The sequence below is a fragment of the Balaenoptera ricei genome, chromosome 3 (assembly GCF_028023285.1).
Source record: "Balaenoptera ricei isolate mBalRic1 chromosome 3, mBalRic1.hap2, whole genome shotgun sequence".
Taxonomy (NCBI): Eukaryota; Metazoa; Chordata; class Mammalia; order Artiodactyla; family Balaenopteridae; genus Balaenoptera; species Balaenoptera ricei.
The window spans coordinates 165159061-165182443 of NC_082641.1; the positions used below are offsets into that span (position 1 = coordinate 165159061).

The window sequence follows — 23383 nt, forward strand, 5'->3', positions numbered from 1 at the left end:
TTGGCTTTGGCTCAACTGGGCAGAGCAGCCTGCACCCCAGGACACAGCAGGCTCAGGTCTTCACCTTGAATGCAGCCGCCCTCACCGAGGGCCTCTAGTCCTGAAATGGGGGTTGCTCTGGGCATCCTGTGAAGCTGACACAGCTCCTTCATTTTCTGCACCAGAATGAAAAATAAATGATTTTATTGCAGGGCTAATGATGGGTATTCACAAGAGTGTGAAACAGCAAATTTCTTGACTATGAAAAATAAATGATTTTATTGCAGGGCTAATGATGGATATTCACAAGGGTGTGAAATAGCAGATTTCTTGACTGTGAAGCAGGGAAGGCATGCTGGGGTGGCGGGGAGGGAAGGGAATTGACTACTCGCTACACTAGTGGGTCTGCTGCAAAATAGGTTAATTCTTTGGAAACTGAAAAATGACAATAGCAAAATCATGAAGTTATATCTGAACCAAAACCAGTGGTGTCAAGGGAGAAGAATTTCAATCCAGAGGAGCTGAATCCATACAATTTGGAAATGAGAGGAGCGCAGCTTCTGGTCCCGCGTGCTGTGTTCTAGAGTGTCAGCAGCCCAGGCGAGGATCTTGTTCTCCTGGGAAACTAACCTCCCAAGCCCCTGGCCACCTCGAGACCGAAAGAGTTTGGCACTGCTCTGAGGCCGCCCACGCCCATGAAGACAGGCTGGCAACTGGTCCAGAAAGCAGGCCCTGCTGATGCCCCCACCTTAGGAGCCGGTGGAGGAGGAGCAGCGCTGAAGGAGCAGGGTGTGGCAGCTGTCGCACACACGTACTGGCTTGGGGTAGGAGGGCAGGGCCAGCTCATTACTGGAGCACGTGTTGCAGAAGATGTGGCCACAGTTTCGGCAGTGGTGCTAGAGGATGGAAAAGAGCTCACGCTCAGAACACGCTGAGCTGCCTGGGTCTGCACACCCGCTCTAGTTTATCAACCTTTAAAAGTTTAATGCTTTAAAATCCCTCCCTCATGTATCAGTGAGGCATGTACCAATTTGGAAGGGGTTCTTGTAGACCTCTTGTTTCTACATTTATGTTCCTGTAAAATCCATGGAGTTTTGGAGGGGTGAGTTAAGGTTCTTTTTCTTTGTGTTTTATTGGACTTGACAGCTCTTAACTGAGTTGGTAGTCTGTGCTACTTAAAGAGCCCGGGTTCATTCTCTGCAATTGCTACATTCCATGGTGGTGACCCAAGGTTTCTTTAGCCAGCCCCTCCTGAGAAGGGCATCTTGCTTTTGTAAACGGCTGCCATGAACCTTGGGCACATGGCAGACACCAAGACAAGGACCTGTGTGTCCCCTGCTCTTCCAGGTTCTATACATCACTTCTGCCAACTGCCCCCCACTCCCACAGTCAGGCTAGACAATGGACCTTGAACTGGGCCATTCAGTGTGGGGAGCCTTAGTAAAGGCTCTGTATTTTGTGTGAGATCTATATCCTGCCCCACTGGTCAATAAAGGCCCTGTCAACCCTGGACCAAAGGCTGGGCCCAAGACCTTCTGTTCCCGGAACCTGAAGGCAGGCTACACAGGCATTCATCCGGCGCAAGTGCCCTGCCCAGATTGCCAGTTACCTTTTGGTGCCACCTGGATGCCTGTCCTGAGACTTATTGCCCATAGGTTCCCCATAGATTCTGTTTTTGCCTAACTTAGATTTTGGTTCTATTGCTCCCAAAGAATTTTCAGTTGATGTACACACTTAGACCATTTCTGCAAACAAGCAGCCCCAACTCCCAAATCATTGAGAGGACTGTGATGGAGACAAGGCCTGTAACTTACTGGCTGGGGTCCCTGAAAGGGGGCAGGCTGGAAGGTCGTCTGCATGGGCCAGCAGACCAGTGAGCATGAACACAATGCAGTGGGCCTAGTCCCACAGGCCTGTTCCAGAACCAGAGGAAGGAGAGCCCAGGCAGGGCACGAACTCAGCCCCTGGGCGAGCGAGTGGAGGGCAGCCCCACATACCTTTCTCCGGGAAATGGAAAACTCCTTTTCACACTGCTTACAGTGCGTGGCTTCATCGTCTTTCAGCCAAGTATGGCCCTGAGGAGGAAAGAACACCACAGAATCCCACTTTACGGCTTGGCTCCCGATGAACCTTTAGCTGTGTTCATCCTTCAACCCAGCATCCACTGTCCCTTCCTAATAGCACCTGGTTTGCTTTTGCGGGACTGCCTCTTCTCCACTAGAAGTGGCCTCACAGGACTGTCCCCCACCCTGACCACAGTTGGAGCTCATGTGCTGCAGCCTGCCTGCCCTCTGGCTTCCTGTTCTCTACAGGTTGCCCCCAGTCCTCAAGCCAGATTCTCCAGCCTTCCGTTAACCTGAGACTCACCCACCCCGTTTCAATAAATGCCCTGTGGCTGAGGTAACCAGAATCAGGATCTGGTTAACTCCAACCCTGGCTGAGACATCATCCAAAGTGCCTCCTGAACTGGCAGGAGGAAGAAGGGCAAACCCTGTCAGCCAGACCAGAAAATCCGTGACAACAGTCCCCACCGTGAGACAGAAGGCAACGTGCTGTGGAGACAGGAAGCCCTTCTCCACAACACGCTGAGCCCCCAGTCCTCAGGGCATCGTGGGAGGCAGATGTCTCCATTCTGCCCAGGAGCCAACTGAGGCTTAGAGAGATGCCTTTTTGGAGGTCTTTCTAAGGGAAAACTAGGATATGCGATTTATTCAGCCTCAGGGACTGAGGTGGTCAGGGGTCAAGGGCCCTGTGTACTTTCATGGCTCCTTGGCTTTTGTTGGCCATCACTTTCCTGATGACACAGAGAGACCTTATGATTGGGAGCTGCAGCACCGCACCCAGGGCTTTCAACCTTGAGTCCACTAGTTCCACGCAGCTCTAGAGTCCCATTTTATGATTTTTATCCTCCCTCTGGCACTGTCAGCTGACATTTTGTGCAAACACTTCTGTGCAGTGCAGGGGATACAAAGATAAACAGCTCACAGCAATGACATCCAAGGAGCTTTCAGTCTACAAGGGAGGATACAGCAAACTGATGTGAACTACAAGTCCAGGCTGCTGTTAGTTGCTGTGACAATTTGCTGCTTCTGACCTGAGGTGCCCTGGTAGTCAGAGACATTAGGATCTCTGCTCTAGCATACGCTGGAGGGTGCCTTGTGAAGAGGGTGTTTGTGCAGTGCTGCCAAAGCAGAGCTGAGGCTGAAGGCTAGGAGCTCCTGCCCCCTCCTCTCCACTCTCTCAGCCCCAGCAGGCCAGCTCGGTAGTGCACGAGGTCACCTGGACCACATGTTCCTGCTCTCCTTAAGCTGTGTGTGCCACTCTGCCCTCCCCATAATGGTCCAGAAACTTGGCCCAGCTCAGGGCTTAAGTGGTTCCCAGAAATAGCACAGGGCACTTTAGTGGGCCAGTGTGGCCTCTGGCCCCTCACCTGGAGGGAAAGGTCTTACTCTCACTATTAAAAAAAAAAAAAAAAATACCTGGATCTCTTTCTGTCACTTTTCATTTCCTTCATTAGGGCACCTATGATCTAGGCCTAATGTCAAACTACAGCTGACAGCAGAGAAACCAGAACCAGAGGACCTCGGTTCCAGCTTGGGCCCTGCCACTTGCAGCATCGTCATCTCAGCCAAGTTACATAGCTCTGAGCAGCATTTTCTTATCTGTAAATAAGTGACAATAACCACCAATCAACCACACATTCTCACCTGATTTTTGTGAGAAAACCTAAGAGCACGCTAGGATATTAGCACGAGCTGACTAATAGCTACGAGTAGTGATTCTTATGTTAATAACATTAATAATCCAGTACCTTCAGTGCCTTATTTACTTCTTTGATGTCTTCCATCTTCAGCTTTGACCTTAAAAAAAAAAAAGAGCGAGAAAGAGAGAGATTCATAGCCTCACTAGAGGGGCTTTCAAACTCGAAGTAAACCCACAAAAACTTTTTGGCTTTGTGAAGTCAACAAGACTTGTAAGAGGGGAGTGTGATAACATGAGTTCTTGTAAAATTATTTCTTTCCACCTCTTTATAATCCCAGAGTCATCTCACTGTATTGGCTCATGTCTGGCGCAGTCTGAGGCTGAGCCTGCGGACCGAATCTGGCCTAAGAACAAACTGTTGAATTGGCAAGGATTTAAAAAGACTTTGAAATAGTTGCAAGCATTTAAAAATTGAGAATTATCTCATAAAAGCCCATGTTTCTGGCTTCTCTGGGCAACTATTCCTGAGTGTGACATGTGCTTTAAGTCGGGGTGGGGGAGGGGGGAGCTCCCGTATCAGGCGTGGGCTCCCCCATGGCAGGAACCTGAATCTGTAGGCCTCTCACCAGCCCCTTTCCTGCTGCCTGCTCTGTCTAGAATGGCCAGGCTCAGGGGGCACGATTGTTTGTTCTTGTTCCATTCTTTTTTAAAATATTTATTTATTTATTTGGTTGCACCGGATCTTAGTTGCAGCATGTGGGCTCCTTAGTTGCAGCTCGTGGGGTCCTTAGTTGTGGCATGCGAACTCTTAGTTGCAGCATGCATACTGGATCTAGTTCCTTGACCAGGGATCGAACCCCGGGCTCCCGGCATTGAGAGTCCTAACAACTGCGCCACCAGGGAAGTCCCCTTGTTCCATTCTTGTTAGTGCAAGAATAATTCCTTAGTTCTCCACATAAAAGACAGGACTGAACACTCTCTAAACTGGAAGAATTAAACCAGATAAAACGAAACATATGTATTTGTCAAAGCCTTTTTTTAAAAGCTGAGATTAGCCTAAACTGCCACTGGATTAGCCTAATCTAAGTGCCAGAGAGGCAGGCCTCTGAGACACAGGCTAGACTTCTAGGGAAGGATTAGGAAACCAAACATCAAGGCCTTTAAAAGAAAAAACCCTGTGGCCTTCAGGAATGCTTGGAGGTGCTCCTTCCGTCCCCTGACTGGCTGCAGAAATAGGCCAGTGGGCTGACAGGGCCAGAGGCTGCCTGGGATGGACAAGGTCAAGATGGCAGCCTCAACATATAAGAACTTTCCTGGGAAATACAATTTGAAAAGAATCCAGATGTTCCCGAGATAAACTGGGCAGCTGTGCCTGTAGTTGGTGGAGGCATCTGAGAACAGGCTTCTCTGTCATCTGGTGTTGGCTTGCAAAAAGAAGGGAGGAGGGGAGAAAGCACTAGCCTTGCCGTGGTACGTATCCCTGACATGGCAACACCTACACAACCCAGCTGTGAAGGACATTCTGAAGCTGGGTCAGGCAGCAGTGCTGGGAGGCTGCCAAGTGCAGGGGTGCGTTTTCAAGACCAGAGCCTGTCCGCTTTTCTGAGGCCTGGGGCCTACTAGGAAGGAGTGTGTCTCTGACTCTGTTTGCTGTCTGTCCAACATGAAGAGGACAGGCAGGAGAAAAGGTGGGGCTGGCCACCTGAGAAGGGGGGAGGGCACCCCGAGGACACCTCCCTATCCGTCTGTCTAAACACCACTGCAAATCCAAGAAGCCAGCACCACGCCAGCCTCCACATCTGGTTCTCATTAGTCTCAGGGACGCCCTCAGAGCTGGCCTGTGCTCTGAGTGTGGGGTTGACTCCTGGCCTTGCCCGCTCTCCAGGAGCTCTCCCCACGGTGGGGGCAGCAGCACAGGGCACTCGGCCTGAGAGGTGGCAGGCAGCCCTCAGAGCACAAGGGACCAGCAGCCCTGAGCTGATCTAGAAAGATATGGTGAGTGGGAGAGGATGGCGAATGGGCAGCATCTTCACGTCAAACTACTGAAAAGACCACATATCCACCAGAGTCATAACATTTTCCTTTCTTGTTTTTCTTCATACTTTTGTGGGCCAGCCCAGAGCACTGCTTGAAACCTTCCAATTTTCCAGACAGAAGAATCCTAAGGTTGTGCACACGTGTGGACTACTTTAGTGTGTTTCTGGCTTATCCTCACGTTAGTTCCCATCTCTGGACCTTTTCTGGTCACAGTGTCTTCTGCACTGGGCCTGAGCCCGGGGTTGTGCTGCTCACTGTGCCTGCACCAGGACTCAGGTGGGAGCAGTGAGTCAACCTGGGGTCTCTGTGTGAGTGATGGGGAAAGAGGAACTTTCGCTTCTCTGACGGACAGCCCTGCTGGGTGCCACCCTGCCCCCGTGGGGGCCAGACCCACCTGTGAGGTAAGTGACAGACAGAGCTGGAGGTAGAGACTGATTCCTGATGATTTTTTTTTGGTTAAGCAAGCCAGTGTGAGTTGGATGTCTGTCACTGGCAACCAAGAGTCCTGACTCGAAGAGAAAAAGCTACACACTGGGTTTAAAAATGCAATCATCACACAAACGGGCAAGTTCCACAGTCTGCAGTGTGACCTATCAGACTGTCCAGAGCAATCTGGCAGGACTGGCACACCAGGAAGGACGGCTGTCAAGTCGAAGGGGAGACAGAACCAGCAGGGTCTGCACTCCTTCAGCATCACCCACTGGAGACAGACAGCAGACTCTGCTAGATGTGAGTATCCAGTCTCAAGAGAGGTTCAGCGGTCACCATACTTGCACTGTGGCAGGCTTACATTCTCAAGCCATAGTCCTCCCTCTGGAGCCAAACACACAACCCTCTCATCACCCGTCTTGTTCCCTTGGGACACAGATACTAAGTTTGTGAACATGAGGGTTCCAGTCACTAGCAAAGGATATTCTTGATGAATTAATTAACCCAAACCGGTGCTGTGTCCCTGGGGCCTGACTTCCTGGGTTTGGTGGTGGGGGTCACCCTTGAATAGCTGGCAGGCCTCCCCGACTGGCCTTCCCTCCTCTAACAAGAGGACACAGGTTTGGGGCTTGAGTGATGCAGTGGGCAGGCTGGTGTGACTCTCCAGGGGGAGGGAGGCCTAGTGGCCCTAATGGAGGCGGCAGACAAAGGGAGTGGGGTTCTTACTGGCTGAGGTGCAGACCCATTTCCTGGAGGGCTTGTTCCTGCTCGTCACAAACCTTCTGTAACTCTGTCTTCTCATCCTGGAGCTCCCGCAGCTCCTAAAATGAACAAACCAGGTGCTTGACACAGACTTGAAAGTCGTTTTTTTTTTTTTTTTTTTAAGGTTTAGTAATAATAGTGACAAGCAGGTTGCAATGTTTTTCGTTTTTTTTTTTCTGTTGTGTTTTTTTTTTTTTTTGGCCACGCCACAAGGCATGCAGGATCTTCGTTCCCTGATCAGGGATCGAACCTGTGCCCCCTGCAGTGGAAGCGCCAAGTCTTAATCACTGGACCGCCAGGGAAGTCCCTGGAATGTTTTTCAAGAGCAAGAAACAGTTTTGTTGTATTAACCTTCTTCAAGACAGGGTTATTTCATGGGTTCCCTCATGTTTCACCAGAATGGGCAACTGGAAGGTGAGCGCTTCAGGAGTGGCTCTGCGGTGCACACAGTGACATGGGGCGAGAAACGTTCAAAACAGACCCTCACAGCGCAAAAAAGGCTTTGTCTATCTGAGTTTCTATGAAAAGACAGATTTGCATCAGGGCAAGCTAGTTTAGGAATAAACTGTTTTTCGGAAAGGGCTGGTCAAAATTTCCTGAGAATGAATGAGCAAGGCTGATGAAGGCCAAGATCTGGGATCTCTTTCATGGCCCCGAGAGTGGCGAGCCCTTCTGGGGGCCCCGAGCCATGGAGTGAAACTCGCTGGGGATGATGCTGATGACTGTTTGTAATCTGGGGCCAGCACGCCTTGAGGACACAGGCTGGCAAGGGCAGAGACGAAGACCCAGAAGAGTAACTGGGGTTTTCAGGGCTGACCCCAGGGCAGCAGCAGGGCTTAGGCCTGAGTGGTGGCCGTTCCCCCTTAGCCGCTCCTGGGCCCTGGGCTCCAGAGCCTATTAACACAGGCTCACAAGGACATGCTGAGGCTTCCCAGTGATGTTAGACACATTATTTTGTTTCTTTTGCAGGGGTGTGTGTAATTCAAATCTTAGATCAAAGTATTCTGAAGTAAAGGGGGCATGTTCCATCATGCAGCAGAACTTTCTAGAAGTCCTCTCCTCCCACCTCTGAGCCGGAGTGGCCCTTGAGGAAGCTCTCCCCTCCCTAGCAGTCCCCACACTGGGCCTAGCAGGCTCTCCCATGAGGGGCTCTAGGTACTTTCCAATGGAAATCAAAGGGCCTTTCTCTCAGATTGCAGCGGTACCCATTCCCGTGCTCAACAAGACAAAATCTAGGTCTGGGAACTGCCCCCGCTGCAGGGATCCTCCTCCAGGGAAGGTGTGGTGCAGGAAGGCCGCCTGAGGCCTCCGTTCAAGCCCTCCTTCCTCTGCTATCACACCTCAGCCACACAGCCCTTCTTTCTGCTCCTTTGCTGCGACAGACCCTCACACTTCCTGGTGGCTCTGCATGGCTGGCCCTTGTTCAGCATTCAATTGTCTGCTTAACTGTCACTCTCTTCCCAGGCCACCCGCCACGCCAGTGTGGGGACATTTTCCTGTTTTACTCTCTTCACTGTCCTCGTTACCGAGCCTCTCTGGTTTGCTCACTGGATTATGATGCGTCTTTGCCTTTTCCTCCTACAGCAGATGTGGGAACAGTGTCCCAGGCCCGGAGCCGGCTGGCGCACAGCGGGGACTGGCCCTGCAGCTGCGGATTCACGAGTCGTGCGTGTGGCTCACTTGCCCAATGGGAGGCTCCTGAGCAGGAGTTTCTGGAGATGCCAGAGGCTCTTTTTCTCCCCAAGACAGTCTGCCTTACCTTTTTTAATCCTTCTACTTGCTGTAGCTCTGCTCGGAGTAGAGAGGAAGTGTCTTTCTCATGCTGTAATTCTCGCTGAAGAGCCTGTCTTTGCTCTTTTTCTGATTTCAGCTCTTTCTCTAGACTTGAGCTGTTTTCGCAAAATGAACTTGAGTTAGTCTCAATGAGAGGTTTTCATGGAGGTCCACAATCCACAACCCAGGTCACCACTCAAGAAATGGGGGATTCACAGGAATCTGAATTGCCATGTGAGCATCTAGACCTTTCAACGAAGCATGGAAATAAGGCTCCCTCTCCCGCAGGGCCATCTGCACCTCCATAGGAAAGACCAGGAACATGTCATGGAAAGCAGGCACAGGCACACACTTGACAGTTAGGCGAATGGAGAGGGAGGAAAAGAGCTCTAACACTTGGGGTCACACACACAGAACCCTCTACTGAGATGGAGACCTGAGGAAAAGAGACATTTATTCTGCAACATTTATCCTGCTTTTTCCAACCCAGAGCCAGCTGACAATGGAGGATACTGGGGGGTTGGGGGCAAAGAGAAAGCTACAGAGGGGTAGGAAGTGAACTGCAGCTAAATCCTGATGCCCTTCTCACCAGCTGAGTAGCCCTGGGGACTATACTGAACCCCCTGCAATCGTTTTTCTCATTCGTGAAACAGGGCATAGACATCTCTTCTCTCATCTGAATCCTAGCCTTGCAGGGGCCACCTCTGAAGTGGACACTGGGACACTGTCTGCCCCAGTTGGGAGATGGCCTTCCCAGTCCTTCCCGCACCGCTCGGCCACCTGCTGCCGCCAGGGCTCCTACCACTGCTCGTGCAGCTGGGAGAGCTGCTGCTGCAAAGCGCTGCTCCTCCCGCCGAGCTCCTGCTGCAGCTTGTGGCTCCGCTCCTCGGCCCCCTGCCTCGCCCTCTCTGAGTGCTGTAACCTAGACCAAATGAACCAAATCTTTGTAAGGAAAGGATCAATCCTCACATTTACCATATAATTTTTGCATATTCTTGCCGGCTTTCTTTTACATTTAAAAATTAATATGTGGTGAAATTGACTCCTTTTTGTGAATAGCTCCTGGAGTTTTAGCACAGGCATAAATTCATGTAACCATTACCACAATCCATTCTACCAGGTGATAGAGAAGAGTTCCATCACCCCACAAAACACCTTGGCACTGCTCCTCTGATTCACACCTTCTCTCCACCCCTAATGTCATACACATGAAATTATACTTCATATAACCTTTTGAGACTGGCTTCTTTCAGCATATCTTTGCGATCAATCAAGTTTTTGTGTGTATCAGTGGTCATTCCTTTTTATGGCTGAGTAGAATTTCATTGCATAGATGTACCAGTTTATCCATTCATTTGATGAAAGATATCTGAGCTGCTTTTAGTTTTTGGCAATTATGAACAGAGCTGCTATAAGCATTTGTGTACAGGTTTTTGTGTGAACATGAGTTTTTATTTCTTTTGGGCAAACAGCCAGGAGTGGGATTATTGGATCATATGGTAAGAGTATGTTTGGCTTTTTAAGAAACTGTTCTCCAAAGTGGTTGTACCATTCTGCATTCCCACTGGTAATGTATGAGTGTTCCAGTTGTTTTGTAGCCTCTCCAGCACCTGGTACTGTCATTAAAAAAATATGTAGCTGTTCTCGGGCTTCCCTGGTGGCGCAGTGGTTGAGAATCTGCCTGCCAATGCAGGGGACACGGGTTCGAGCCCTGGTCTGGGAAGATTCCACATGCCGTGGAGCAACTAGGCCCGTGAGCCACAATTACTGAGCCTGCGCGTCTGGAGCCTGTGCTCCGCAACAAAAGAGGCCGCGATAATGAGAGGCCTGCGCACCGCGATTAAGAGTGGCCCCCACTTGCCGCAACTAGAGAAAGCCCTCGCACAGAAACGAAGACCCAACACAGCCATAAAAAAAAAAAAAAAAAAAAAATAGCTGTTCTAATAGGTGTGCAGTGGCATCTCATTGTGATTTTAACATGCACTTCCCTAATGGTTAATGATGCTGAACATCTTTTTTTTTTTTTTTAACTCAAGTATTGTTGATTTACAATATTGTGTTAGTTTCAGGTGTACAGTAATTTGGTTATACCATACATATATATGTATACATCTATATTCTTTTTTTTCCAATTCTTTTCCATTATAGGTTATTACAAGATATTGAGTATAGTTCCCTGTGCTACACAGTAAATCTCTGTTGTTTATCTAGTTTATATATAGTGGCGTATCTCTGTTAATTCCGTACTCCCAATTTATCCCTCCTCCCCTTCCCCTTTGGTAACCATAAGTTTGTTTTCTAAATCTGTGAGTCTGTTTCTGTGCTGTAAATAAGTTCATTTGTATCATTTTTAGATTCCACATGTAAGTGATATCATGTATTTGTCTTTCTTTGCCTGACTCACGCACACTTAGTATGATAATCTCTAGGTTCATCCATGTTGCTGCAAATGGCATTATTTCATTCTTTTTTATTGCTGAGTAATATTCCAGTGTGTGTGTGTGTGTGTGTGTGTGTGTGTGTGTGTGTGTGTATATGTATCTCACATCTTCTTTATCCATTCATCTACTGATGGACATTTAGGTTGCTTCCATGTCTCGGCTATTGTAAATAGTAGTATTGCTATCAACATTGGGGTGCACATATCTTTTGAAATTAGAGCTTTCATCTTTTCTGGATATATGCCCAGAAGTGGGACTGCTGGATCATATGGCAACTCTATTTCTAGTTTTTTAAGGAACCACCATATTGTTTTCCATAGTGGCTGCACCAATTTATATTCCCACCAACAGTGTACAAGGGTTCCCTTTTCTTCACACTCGCTCCTGCATTTATTTGTAGACTTTTGATGATGGCCATTCTGACCAGTGTGAGGTAATACTTCATTGTAGTTTCGATTTGCATTTCTCTAATAATTAGCCATGTTGAGCATCTTTTCATGTGCCTATTGGCCAACTGTATGTCTTCTTTGGAGACATGCTTACTTAGGTCTTCTGCCCATTTTTTTTTTGGTATTGTATTGTATTGTATTTATTTATTTATGGCTGTGTTGGGTCTTTGTAGCTGCGCACGGGCTTTCTCTAGTTGCGGTGAGTGGGGGCTACTCTTCGTTGTGGTGTGTGGGCTTCTCATCGTGGTAGCTTCTCTTGTTGTGGAGCATGGGCTCTAGGTGTGTGGGCTTCAGTAGTTGTGGCACACGGGCTCAGCAGTTGTGGCTCCCAGGCTCTAGAGCGCAGGCTCAGCAGTTGTGGTGCACGGGCTTAGCTGCTCTGCAGCATGTGGGATCTTCCCGGACCAGGGATCGAACCCGTGTCCCTTGTATTGGCAGGCAGATTCTTAACCACTGAGCCACCAGGGAAGTCCCTTCTGCCAATTTTTTGATTGTGTTGCTTCTCTGTTATTGAGTCATTTGAGGTGTTTGTATGTTTTGGAAATTAAGCCCTTGTCAGTTGCATCATTTTGCAAATATTTTCTCCCAGTCTGTAGGTTGTCTTTTCATTTTGTTTATGGTTTCCTTTGCTGTGCAAAAGTTTGTAAGTTTGATTAGGTCCCATTTGTTTACTTTTGCTTTTATTTCTTTTGCCTTAGGAGACTGACCTAAGAAACCATTGCTACAATTTATGTCAGAGAATGTTTTGCCTATGTTCTCTTCTAAGAGTTTTATGGTGTCATGTCTTATATTTAAGTCTTTAAGCCATTTCGAGTTTATTTCTGTGTATGATGTAAGGGAGTGTTGTAACTTCAATGATTTACATGAGGCTGTCCAGCTTTCCCAACACCACTTGCTGAAGAGACTGTGTTTTCTCCATTGTATATCCTTGCCTCCTCTGTCAAAGATTAATTGATGTAGGTGTGTGGATTTATTTCTGGGCTCTCTATTCCAATGATCCATATGGCTGTTTTTGTGCCAATATCATGCTGTTTTGACTACTATAGCTTTGTAGTATCGTTTGAAGTCTGGAAGGGTTATGCCTCCAGCTTTGTTCTTTTTCCTCAGGATTGCTTTGGCAATTCAGGGTCTTTTGTGGTTCCACATAAATTTTAGGATTATATGTTGTAGTTTTGTGAAAAATGTCATGGGTAATTTGATAGTGATCACATTAAATCTGTAGATTGCTTTGGGTAGTACGGTCATTTTAACTATATTAATTCTTCCAGTCCAAGAGCACAGGATATCTTTACATTTCTTTGAATCATCTTCGATTTTCGATTTCTTTTATCAATGTTTTGTAGTTCTCTGCATATAAGTCTTTCACCTCCTTGGTTAGGTTTATTCCTAGGTATTTTGTCTTTTTTTTTTGATGCAATTTTCAACAGCATTTTTTTTTTTTTTTTTTTTACTTTCTCTTTCTGACATTTCATTGTTAGGGTAAAGAAATACAACATATTTCTGTATATTAATCTTGTATCCTGCTACCTTGACAATCCTTTCATGTGCTTATTTGCCATCCATATGTCCTGTTTGGTGAAGGGTCTGTTTAAGTCTTTTGTCCATTTAAAAAATGTATTTATTTATTTATTTAAGGCTGCACTGAATCTTAGTTGTGGAATGTGGGATCTTTTAGCTGCGGCATGCAGGCTCATAGTTGTGGCATGCAGGCTTCTTAGTTGCGGCATGCATGTGGGATCTAGTTGACCAATCGATCCCTGGATCCCCAGTCCGATCCCTGGATTGAAACCAGGCCCCCTGCATTGGGAGCATGGAGTCTTACCCACTGGACCACCAGGGAAGTCCTTTGTCCATTTTAGATTGGATTGTTTGTTGAGTTCTGAGAGTTCTTTATATATTCTGGATATAAGTCCTTTGTCAGATATGTGATTTGCAAATTTTCTCCAAATCTATAACTTGTCTTTTTATTCTCTCAAGTGTGTCTTCCACAGAACAAAGTTTTAAATTTTGATAAAGTCCAATTTATCAAGTTTTCTCTTATGGATCGTGCTTTTATGTCATGTCTAAGAGCTCTCTGTCTAACCCAAGGCCACAAAGATTTTCTCCTATTTTTTCTTCTAAAAGTTTATAGTTTTAAGTTTTACATGTAGATTTATGATCCATTTTGAGTTAACTTTTGTATAAAGGTGTGAGGTCTAAATTGAGGTTCATTTTTTGGTGTATGGATATCCAATTGTTCCAATATCATTCATTGAAAAGATTATCCTTTCTCCATTGAACTACCTTTGCACTTTTGTAAAAAAAATCAGCCACCTGTATTTGTGCGAGTCTATTTTTTGACCCTATTCTGATCCCCTACTGACCTGACATTTACTTATTTATTTTTAAAATTTTTATTTTTTGGTGCAGCATGCCGGATCTTACTTCCTCAACCAGGGATTGAACCCATGCCCACTGCAGTGGAAGCACAGAGTCTTAACCACTGGACCACCAGGGAAGTCTCTGACCTGATATTTGTTTATTTATTTAAATGTATTTATTTATTTAAATGTATTTATTTATTTTTAAAAATTTATTTATTTACTTATTCTTTTGGCTGCGTTTGGTCTTTGTTGCTGTGCACAGGCTTTCTCTAGTTGTGGCGAGCAGGGGCTACTCTCTGTTGCGGTGTGCGGGCTTCTCATTGTTGTGGCTACTCTTGTTGCGGAGCACAGGCTCCAGGGGCGCAGGCTCAGCAGTTGTGGCTCGCGGGCTCTAGAGTGCAGGCTCAGTAGTTGTGGCGCATGGGCTTAGTTGCTCCACGGCATGTGGGATCTTCCTGGGCCAGGGCTTGAACCTGTGTCCCCTGCATTGGCAGGTGGATTCTTAACCACTGCACCACCAGGGAAGTCCTGACCTGATATTTAAATTTGAGCTCACTGGATAGTTCTGACCCCCTGAGAGGACAATGTGATGTAGCCCTAAGGTTGATTAAATGAATACATGCTTAGGCAAGGCTTGAGAATCCAGTCCCCTTGCTGGGCAAGACTACAGACCTGAAGGACAGTCATCCTAACTTGTCTGTACTTTTGAGAGACTCTGAGTAAGTCCCCAGGCCCAGATAATGCACAGCACCTTCTAGGGAATATCTGCCAGGGGGAAGTGTTTACCTTTCTTGCATTTGTTTCATGCTGGACATAACTTGATTGGTTTTTTCTTCAAAAGATGTGATGGCTTCATTCTTCTGTTGTAAACTGCTCTCCGCATTCTATAAAAGCAAGGAAAGAGGGTCATTTTCTGCTTCTCCCTCACCCCCCTGCCTGCTCTGGATTACAAGTGGGTTCAACTATTCTTGTACTGTTTTTATAACACGTTCAAGAGCGTTTCATTAATTGCTGCTCTTCCCCAGAGCCCTGGAAGACAAACTGAGCCAAGGCTCCCACGTCATCAACATAAAGAAAGGCAGACGGGGAATTTCCTGGAGTTCCAGTGGTTAGGACTCGGTGTTTTCACTGCTGTGGTGCAGGTTCAACCCCTGGTTGGGGAATTAAGATTCTGCAAGCCACCCGGCCAAAAAAAGAAAAAAAGAAAAAAAAAAGGCAGAGAGGGAGATACTGAAGCCCTCTGTTTGAACAGTCCATGCTCCTTTTTGAAAAGGAACTTCAGAGTCAGTTCTGACTCAATGTTACTGAGTCTTCTCATGAGTTCACCTGACTCTTGCAGAGTTCTCATGGTGGGCGTTGTTAGCCTCCACTTCTCTGAGCAAGAGAGGGAGGCTCAGAAATAGAAAGCACCTGGGAAAAGGTTAGAGCACAAATATGGTGCAGCTGGGTTCTTACTCACAACCATGTGACTTTCTGAGTCCAGGCTTTTAACCATGGCAGATGCTGAGTGACTAGGAGGCAGCAAAAGAGCAACATGTTTCTGTGTGCCTACAAGAGACACTCTTAAAATACAAGGATACAGAAAGGCTGAAGACAGAAAGAAGTCCTGATAAATTCTTAAGAATATATAGACTGTAGTGTCTGGCTTTAAAGTAAAAAAACTACACATAAGCAACAAAAGAATAGCTAAACACCTCATATCTGGAAATGGAATAGCATATTACTAAAAACTATTGAGGTAAAAAAAAAAAGAAAAAAAAAAAACCAGAAGAGAGATTATGAAATACTTAGAGGTGAAAGACAATGAAAACGCTCTGCAATATTTTACTATATTGAAGATGCACCCTAATTTTATATACCACTATGAAGGAAAAAACTGCTACTTGAAACATGTCATGCCATTGACTATAAGATGCATCTTGATTTCAGAGATGACAAATGTGAAAAACATGCTTTTTAGGTGAAATACTTCTGTCGAAATTTGAGGGCCATAGCTAAAGCAGTAATTGCAGGTAATTTTAAACTTTAAATAAAATGTTTAATGAAATTAAAAAAGATAAAACAGATGAGCTAAGCATGCATTTCAGAAGTTGAAAATGAGCCACAGAGCAAACCCAAAGAAATAAGAAAAAATAATAAAAGTGAGAGTAGAAATCAATGAAAAAGAAATAATAACAATACACAATAAAGAATATTAGAAAAAAAGCTGGTTCTCTGAAAAGATTATGAGAACAGACACACCTCTGGCAAGACCAGATAAGGAAGACAGAAAATGCAAAAAGAAAATGCTGAATAAAAGAGATTTAAAAATTCTGCAAAAGAATGTTATAAACAACTATGAACTAAAACATTTGAAAACCTAAACAAATAAGATATATTTTGGAAAAAAATATAAAAATATACTAAAATTGGTCTGAGAAGAAATGGAAAATATGAATAAGCCAGTAAACATTCAATAAATAGAAATGGTAGTCATGGTCTCCCTGCGCAAAAGGCCCAGCCCAGATGAATCCTACAACATGGGTGGGTTCTCAAAACTTTTGGAGAATAGACACTTTCTATCTTATAAGCGTTATTTCAGAGAAAGAGAACAGGAAACCTTATTTTATAGTACCAGTCCAACCATGATTCTGAAGCCAAATAAGGCTAGTTAAAGGAAAGAAAGAGGTCTGTCTCATATATAAACACACAGATTATATATAACATATTAGCTAACTGAGTTAAGAGTATATTTAAATATATCACAATCAAGCAGGAATCCAGGAATGTAAATGTATAAATTGCCACATAAATAAGGGAGAAAAAGAACAGGACTATCACAACAGATAAAATGCAAAAAAGCCCAAAACATTTAATAAGGTTCAATATTTATTTATGGGAAAACATCTGAGCAAACAAGAAATAGAAAAGAACTTCCTTAACTAAGTAAAGATTATACATCAACCATCTAGTAAGCATTATTCTTGATGGAGAAATTTTTACATGCATTACTTTTAAGATCAGGACCACAAGTCTGCTTACTATTCCTATTACTGTTTAATGTAGTCATGGAGGTCCTGGCCAATGCTAAAAGAAACAAAAAAGAATGAGGAGTACAAAACCTGAGAGTGAAGAAATTAAACTGTCTTTATTTGCCTATGATATGATCAATCAATTACATCTAAAACCAACAGTATTAATAGATAAACGATTAGAACTAGGTGGTGAGCAAGGCTGTCAAACACAAGATCAACCTATAAAGCACAAAAGCACTTCTCTACATCAGTAAGACCTCACTAGGGGATGCAGCCAAAATAAGGCACCCATCACACTAGCAACAAGAACTAGACAGAATTGAGGAGTTCACCTAGAGAAAATGCAACTCTTATGGAATAAAAAGGACAAAAAAAGAGTAATCTATAAATTCAATGCAATTCCCATTTAAGAAATTCAGCTGGATTTTTTAAAAAGGAAATTTATACCTTATCTAAAATTTTTGTCAAGAATCAGACTGTACTACAAAGCTACAGTAACCAAAACAGCATGATACTGGCACAAAAACAGCACATAGATCAAAGGAACAGGATAGAAAGCCCAGAAATAAACCCACACACTTATGGTCAATTAATCTACAGCAAAGGAGGCAAGAATATACAATGGAGAAAAGACAGTCTCTTCAGTAAGTGGTGCTGGGAAAAGTGCACAGCTACATGTAAAAGAATGAAATTAGAACATTTTCTAACACCATATACAAAAATAAACTTGAAATGGATTAAAGACCTAAATGTAATACTGGATACTATAAGACTCCTAGAGGAAAACATAGGCAGAGCACTCTTTGACATAAATCAGAGCAATATTTTTTTTGATCTGTCTCCTAGAGTAATGGAAACAAAAGCAAAAATAAACAAATGGGACCTAATTAAACTTATAAGCTTTTGCACAGCAAAGGAAACCATAAACAAAATGAAAAGACAACCTATGGAATGGGAGAAAACATTTGCAAATGATGTGACTGACAAGGGATTAATTTTGAAAATATACAAACAGCTTATACAGCTCAATATCAAAAAACCCAAACAACCCAATCAAAAAATAGGCAGAAGACCTAAATAGACATTTCTCCAAAGAAAACATACAGATGGCCAATAGGCACATGAAAAGATGCTCAACTTGGCTAATTATTAGAGAAATGCAAATAAAAACTACAATGAAGTATCACCTCACACCAGTCAGAATGGTGATCATCAAAAAGTCTGCAAATAATAAATCCTACACTGTTGGTGGGAATGTAAATTGGTGCAGCCACTGTGGAAGAGAGTATGGAGGCTCCTTAAAAAACTAAAAATGGAGTTACCATATGATCCAGCAGTCCCACTCCTGGGCATATATCTGGAAAAGATGAAAGCTCTAATTCAAAAAGATACATGCACCTCAATGTTCACAGCAATACTATTTACAATAACCGAGACATGGAAGCAACCTAAATGTCCATCAACAGATGAATGGATAGGGGCTTCCCTGGTGGCGCAGTGGTTAAGAATCCGCCTGTCAATGCAGGGGACACGGGTTCGAGCCCTGGTCCGGGAAGATCCCACATGCCGCGGAGCAACTAAGTCCATTCACCACAACTACTGAGCCTGCACCCTAGAGCTCGTGCGCCACAACTACTGAAGCCCGCGTGCCTACAGCGCGTGCTCCGCAACAAGAGAAGCCACTGCAATGGGAAGCCTGTGCACTGCAACGAAGAGTAGCCCCCACTCGCTGCAACCAGAGAAAGCCCATGCATGGCAACAAAGACCCAATGCGGCCAAAAATAAAAATAAAAAAAAACAGATGAATGGATAAAGAAGATATGGTATATATATACATTGGAATATTATTCAGCCATAAGAAAGAAGGAAATAATGCCATTTGCAGCAATATGGATGGACCTAGAGATTATCATACTAAAGTGAAGTCAGACAGACAAAGACAAATATCATATATCACAAATAGAATCTAAAAAAATGATACAAATGAACTTATTTACAACACAGAAACAGACTCACAGACTTAGAAAAGAAACTTATGGTTACCAAAGGGGAAAGGGGTGAGGAGGGATAAATTAGAAATTTGGGATTAACAGATACACACCACTATATGTAAAATAGATAAATAAGGACCTACTGTATAGCACAGGGAACTATATTCAGTATTTTGTAATAACCTATAATAGAAAAGAATCTGAAAAAGAATCACCTTGCTGTACACCTGAAACTAACACAACACTGTAAATTAATTATACTTCAATTAAAAAAGAAAAGAAAAAAAAGGATAAATGTTTACAAATAGATAAGTCAAACAAAAAAAGAAGAGGGAAAAAAGGGGGAAAAGTGGGCCGTCTTGACCTATGTTATGGGTCGAGTGTGTCCCTCCCAAATCCATTATGTTGAAGTCCTAACCCCTAGTACCACCCAGGATCTTATTTGGAAAAAGGGTCACTCACCGCAGACATAATTAGTTAAGATGAGGTCACACTGGAGTACGGTGGGCTCCTAATCCAATATGACTGGTGTCCTTATACAAAGGGGAAATGTGGGCACAGGCATGCACACACAGGGAGAAAGCTGTGTGAAGATGAGGGCAGAGATGGAGGTGATAAATTCTCCAAGTGAAGGAACCCCAAATATTGCCAGCAACCACCAGAAGCTAGGAGAGACGGATGGGACTGACTTCCTCACAGCCCTCAGAGGAAACCTTTCCTGCCAACACCTTACTCTGAAACTTCTGGCCTCCAGTACTGTGAGACGGCAAATTTTTGTAAAGCCACTCAGTTTGTGGTACTTTGTTGCAGTAGCCCTAGCAAACTAACAGAACCAACCAGACAGTAAAACATACTACAAAGCTATGGCAATTAAAACAGACAAATAAACCATCAAGCAGAATAGAGACCTAAGAGATAGTTACATTTACATAGGAACTTGATATATGATAAAGGTGGCACAACATACCAACGAGAAAAGTATGATTAGCTTTTAAGCAGCTTACTATATGGAGAAAAAGAAAACTGGATCCCTAGGTAAGGCCATATACAAAGGTTAACTCTAGATACATTAAAAACCTAAATGTGAAAGGTTTAGACAACTAGTGTGGAATATCTTTGACATCTAGGCATGAGAAAGAGTTCTAAAACAAAACCCCCAAACTGCAAACCATATGTGAAAAATCAACACATTAGACTACATCAAAAATAGGGACTGGGCTTCCCTGGTGGCGCAGTGGTTGAGAATCTGCCTGCCAATGCAGGGGACATGGGTTCGAGCCCTGGTCTGGGAAGATCCCACATGCCGCGGAGCGACTAGGCCCGTGAGCCACAACTACTGAGCCTGCGCGTCTGGAGCCTGTGCTCCGCAACAAGAGAGGCCGCGACAGTGACAGGCCTGCGCACCGCGATGAAGAGTGGCCCCTGCTTGCCACAACTAGAGAAAGCCCTCGCACAGAAACGAAGACCCAACACAGCCAAAATATATATAAATAAATAAATTAATTAAAAAAAAAAAAAAGGGACTTAAGGACAGTAGATGACAGACTAGGAGAAGATATTCACAATCTGTAAACCAGTAAAGGACTAATATTTAGACCATACATGGAATTACTACTAATCAACAAGGAAAACATAGGAAACCCGAAAGAAAAAAGGACAAAAAATATGAATAGGCAAGCCACAAAGAAGAAACATAAATGGCTAACCAACATTAAGCGATGCTCAAGCTCACTAGACTGAGAAATGAATACTAAATCAACTGTACCCTCGCAATACAGGCACCACAGGACACAGCTGGAGGGAGCGTGTGTTGGTGCAGCCCTTCTGGAAAGCAGTGTGGCTGGGCTTATGCAAACCGAGGACACAAAGGAAGAAAGGAAGTGTCTGGCTGGGAGGACACTACAATTATGTCTGCCAGAGAGATTTCAAAGGGAGATGGGTACACTAGCTGCCAAGGTGTTGCTTGTGCTAGCGCAGTGGAGGAAAACTGTTTGTCTGTCACCGGGGGAATGGGCAAGAAAACACAGTGGGTACAAACGCTGGGAAGCTAAACTGCACTAAGAAGCCAACAGCAGATATACATGCGGATGAATGTAGCACTGAGGGAGAAAAAGTAAGGAATAGAATGAGATCCACAGCACAATACCACTTAGGTAAATTAAAATTCATGTCCTCAAAATGATACAACATGTTTTAGAATGACAAATATAAATAAAAAGATAAACACTTTAGAATGTTGGCCTAGAGGAAAGAGGATGGGAGTAGGGGTGGGGGATAAAAGGAAATAAGAAAACAGGAGGGGTGTCTTATTATAGTGCCCCAAACGGAGGGATATGACTGACTCAACCTTCTGCATCTGAAGCTCAGAGGGAGAAAAGGGTATGAAGCCAGAATTCCAGCAGCACCAGAGACGGACTTGGGGGTGCTGCTTCCCCAGGTAACCCAACGTATGCTGTGCTGACTCAGCAGCCAGGGGTTTGGCACTGTCAAAGCAGATGTTGTGACCCTCGTTAGTTATGGCAAACATTTAGTCAAACTGTCGCTTGCCCAAACTTGGAAGATGGAATCCATGCAACTGTGCCAGGGCTCCAGAATGCTAGGATGTGCAGTGGGGCTTGCCATGTGAACAGGTGCTATAAGCAAGGGGTTTGCAGGGAGAGATGGACAGGGATACAGAGGCCAAAGGTAGGGGCCTCACAGGTTAGAAAAGTCCACTGCTTCTGGACTCAGAAGGAAGAGAGAGGACTGAAGAGTGAGCCATATGGCCCTGTGACATCCTGCAGCGAAGATCAGAGTAGGCTGCTTTCCTCATGCCTCAAGCTGTTGTTCCAGATGACTGGCCACTAACATGAGAAAGACTGACAGAGCAAAGAAACGGAGCAGGTGTGGGAACTGTGTTTACTCATAACTACGGTCACTGACACATGGATCAAGTGGATGCAAGCAGACCAGAGGCTGTGACAGAGGGAACTGGACTGTCCAAGAAACCACCAGTCTGGTCTGAAAAATATCTGACTGTTGGATCCTTTATACAACCTCCAGGCCAGTAGACCGACACTGGCAAGAAGCTGGCCGTCAAAGCTGTGTAGCCCACTCCACGAGAACCCACTTCCCATGAGCCATCGAAGATGGTGGCCTCAGGGGCCACGGAGGTCAGCGGACATGCTCTCTAGAAGGCAGAAGCGGTAGCCAGACATGCTAAGAAATGGAGTCCTTGGTACCCCGGACAGCCTTCACGGTTCCTGCCCAGAGGATGCAATGACCACCAAGGGCCAGGGACTGCCAGGTGTGTCCCTTGTTTCCTCTTTCCCAATAGGCATTTCATCGTGGTTATCCTGTTTCTGCTCTACCAGTTCACCCTGGGCAGGACAGGCTGACGTGACTGACAGATAGTCTTCTAGTTGGAACACAGGCCCTGTGGGCTTGAGGGAGACTGCTGCTCATCGCCCAGGGTTGTGGACTCTGAGGAAGCAGGGCTTGCCGGTAGCTCAGTGGGGTCGACTGGTAGTGACAACTACATCTACCCACACCTACTTTCCCCTTCACCTGGCCTGCAGCCCAGAAACAACAGCCCCAGGCTCCCCTTGCAGCCAAGCCTGGCCATGCTGACTAGCCCTTTCCTATGTGATCGGAAGAAATGGTGGGTGCAACTGCTGTCTCACTGTTTGAGAACAAATCCCCGGCTCTGGACTTTTGCTCTTCTCCCCACTTCTGCTGCCAAGGATGGTGACAACTCAAGTGGCCTTGAGAGCTGGAGCTGCCATTAGTCTGAATCCCTGAATGACTGTGGGGAGAAAAACCGCTGGTCTGAAATGCTTTAAGCTATTACAGTAGTTTAGTTTCCCCTAACGTGTATTAACAGTATGTCTATATGCCAACCAAAACCAGAAGAAAACATGAAAAAATTAAAACAGATAATTTGTTGGGAGGGTAAAACTATTTTCTTCCTTTTCTCTTTTTGCTTCAATTTTCATTGTTGCAATTACAAAAACATTAATTTTGTAATAATTTAAAAAAAGATGGACAAAATAGCACAGTTTATTTGTACCGTCTGCTCTCACATTATCTTTGACATAGATGTTACTACTAGTAAGACTGAAACCACTCTATGCAAAAGGAAGTGGGACTGTTTCGGCAATAAAATAGGAAAGAGAACTTCAAAAAAGGAAAAGTTTTGAGGACACAGAATGGAATCCTTCTGGGTAGCTTCTGGGCAAGAAAGTGTTGCAGTGTTTAGATGCTGTCTTTCAAACTCTGGCGTGACCGGTTCTTTCTGGGCTAGCTCCCCTTGACCACTCTGAAATGACGAGGGAGGTGATCTTGGAGACTCAGCAAGATTAATTTATTGGCAAAGCTTGAAAAGGCAATACTAACTAATATCCTTAATCCACTTCTCCATTTCTTGGGGCAAACAATTAGTACCTGAAGTAGACAGAAACAGAC

The 23383-nt window shown here is 44.9% G+C and overlaps 1 protein-coding gene across 5 annotated transcripts in view; it reads right to left on the reverse strand.

The window, feature by feature from the left end:
- RUFY1 (RUN and FYVE domain containing 1) overlaps nucleotides 1–23383 on the reverse strand; it is a 59144-nt gene that overhangs the window by 1662 nt on the left and 34099 nt on the right. For 3 of the 5 annotated variants that reach the window (XM_059917913.1, XM_059917910.1, XM_059917912.1), the window contains 7 exons: nucleotides 14722–14819; nucleotides 9485–9604; nucleotides 8669–8798; nucleotides 6874–6968; nucleotides 3791–3839; nucleotides 1977–2054; nucleotides 65–155 (listed from right to left, as the gene is read on the reverse strand). In XM_059917913.1, the coding sequence (XP_059773896.1) occupies nucleotides 65–155; nucleotides 1977–2054; nucleotides 3791–3839; nucleotides 6874–6968; nucleotides 8669–8798; nucleotides 9485–9604; nucleotides 14722–14819 (661 nt within the window). Of the gene's footprint in view, nucleotides 1–64; nucleotides 156–230; nucleotides 876–917; nucleotides 2055–3790; nucleotides 3840–6873; nucleotides 6969–8668; nucleotides 8799–9484; nucleotides 9605–14721; nucleotides 14820–23383 lie in introns of those variants that run through there. The other 2 variants (XM_059917911.1, XM_059917909.1) reach the window with 2 other exon arrangements.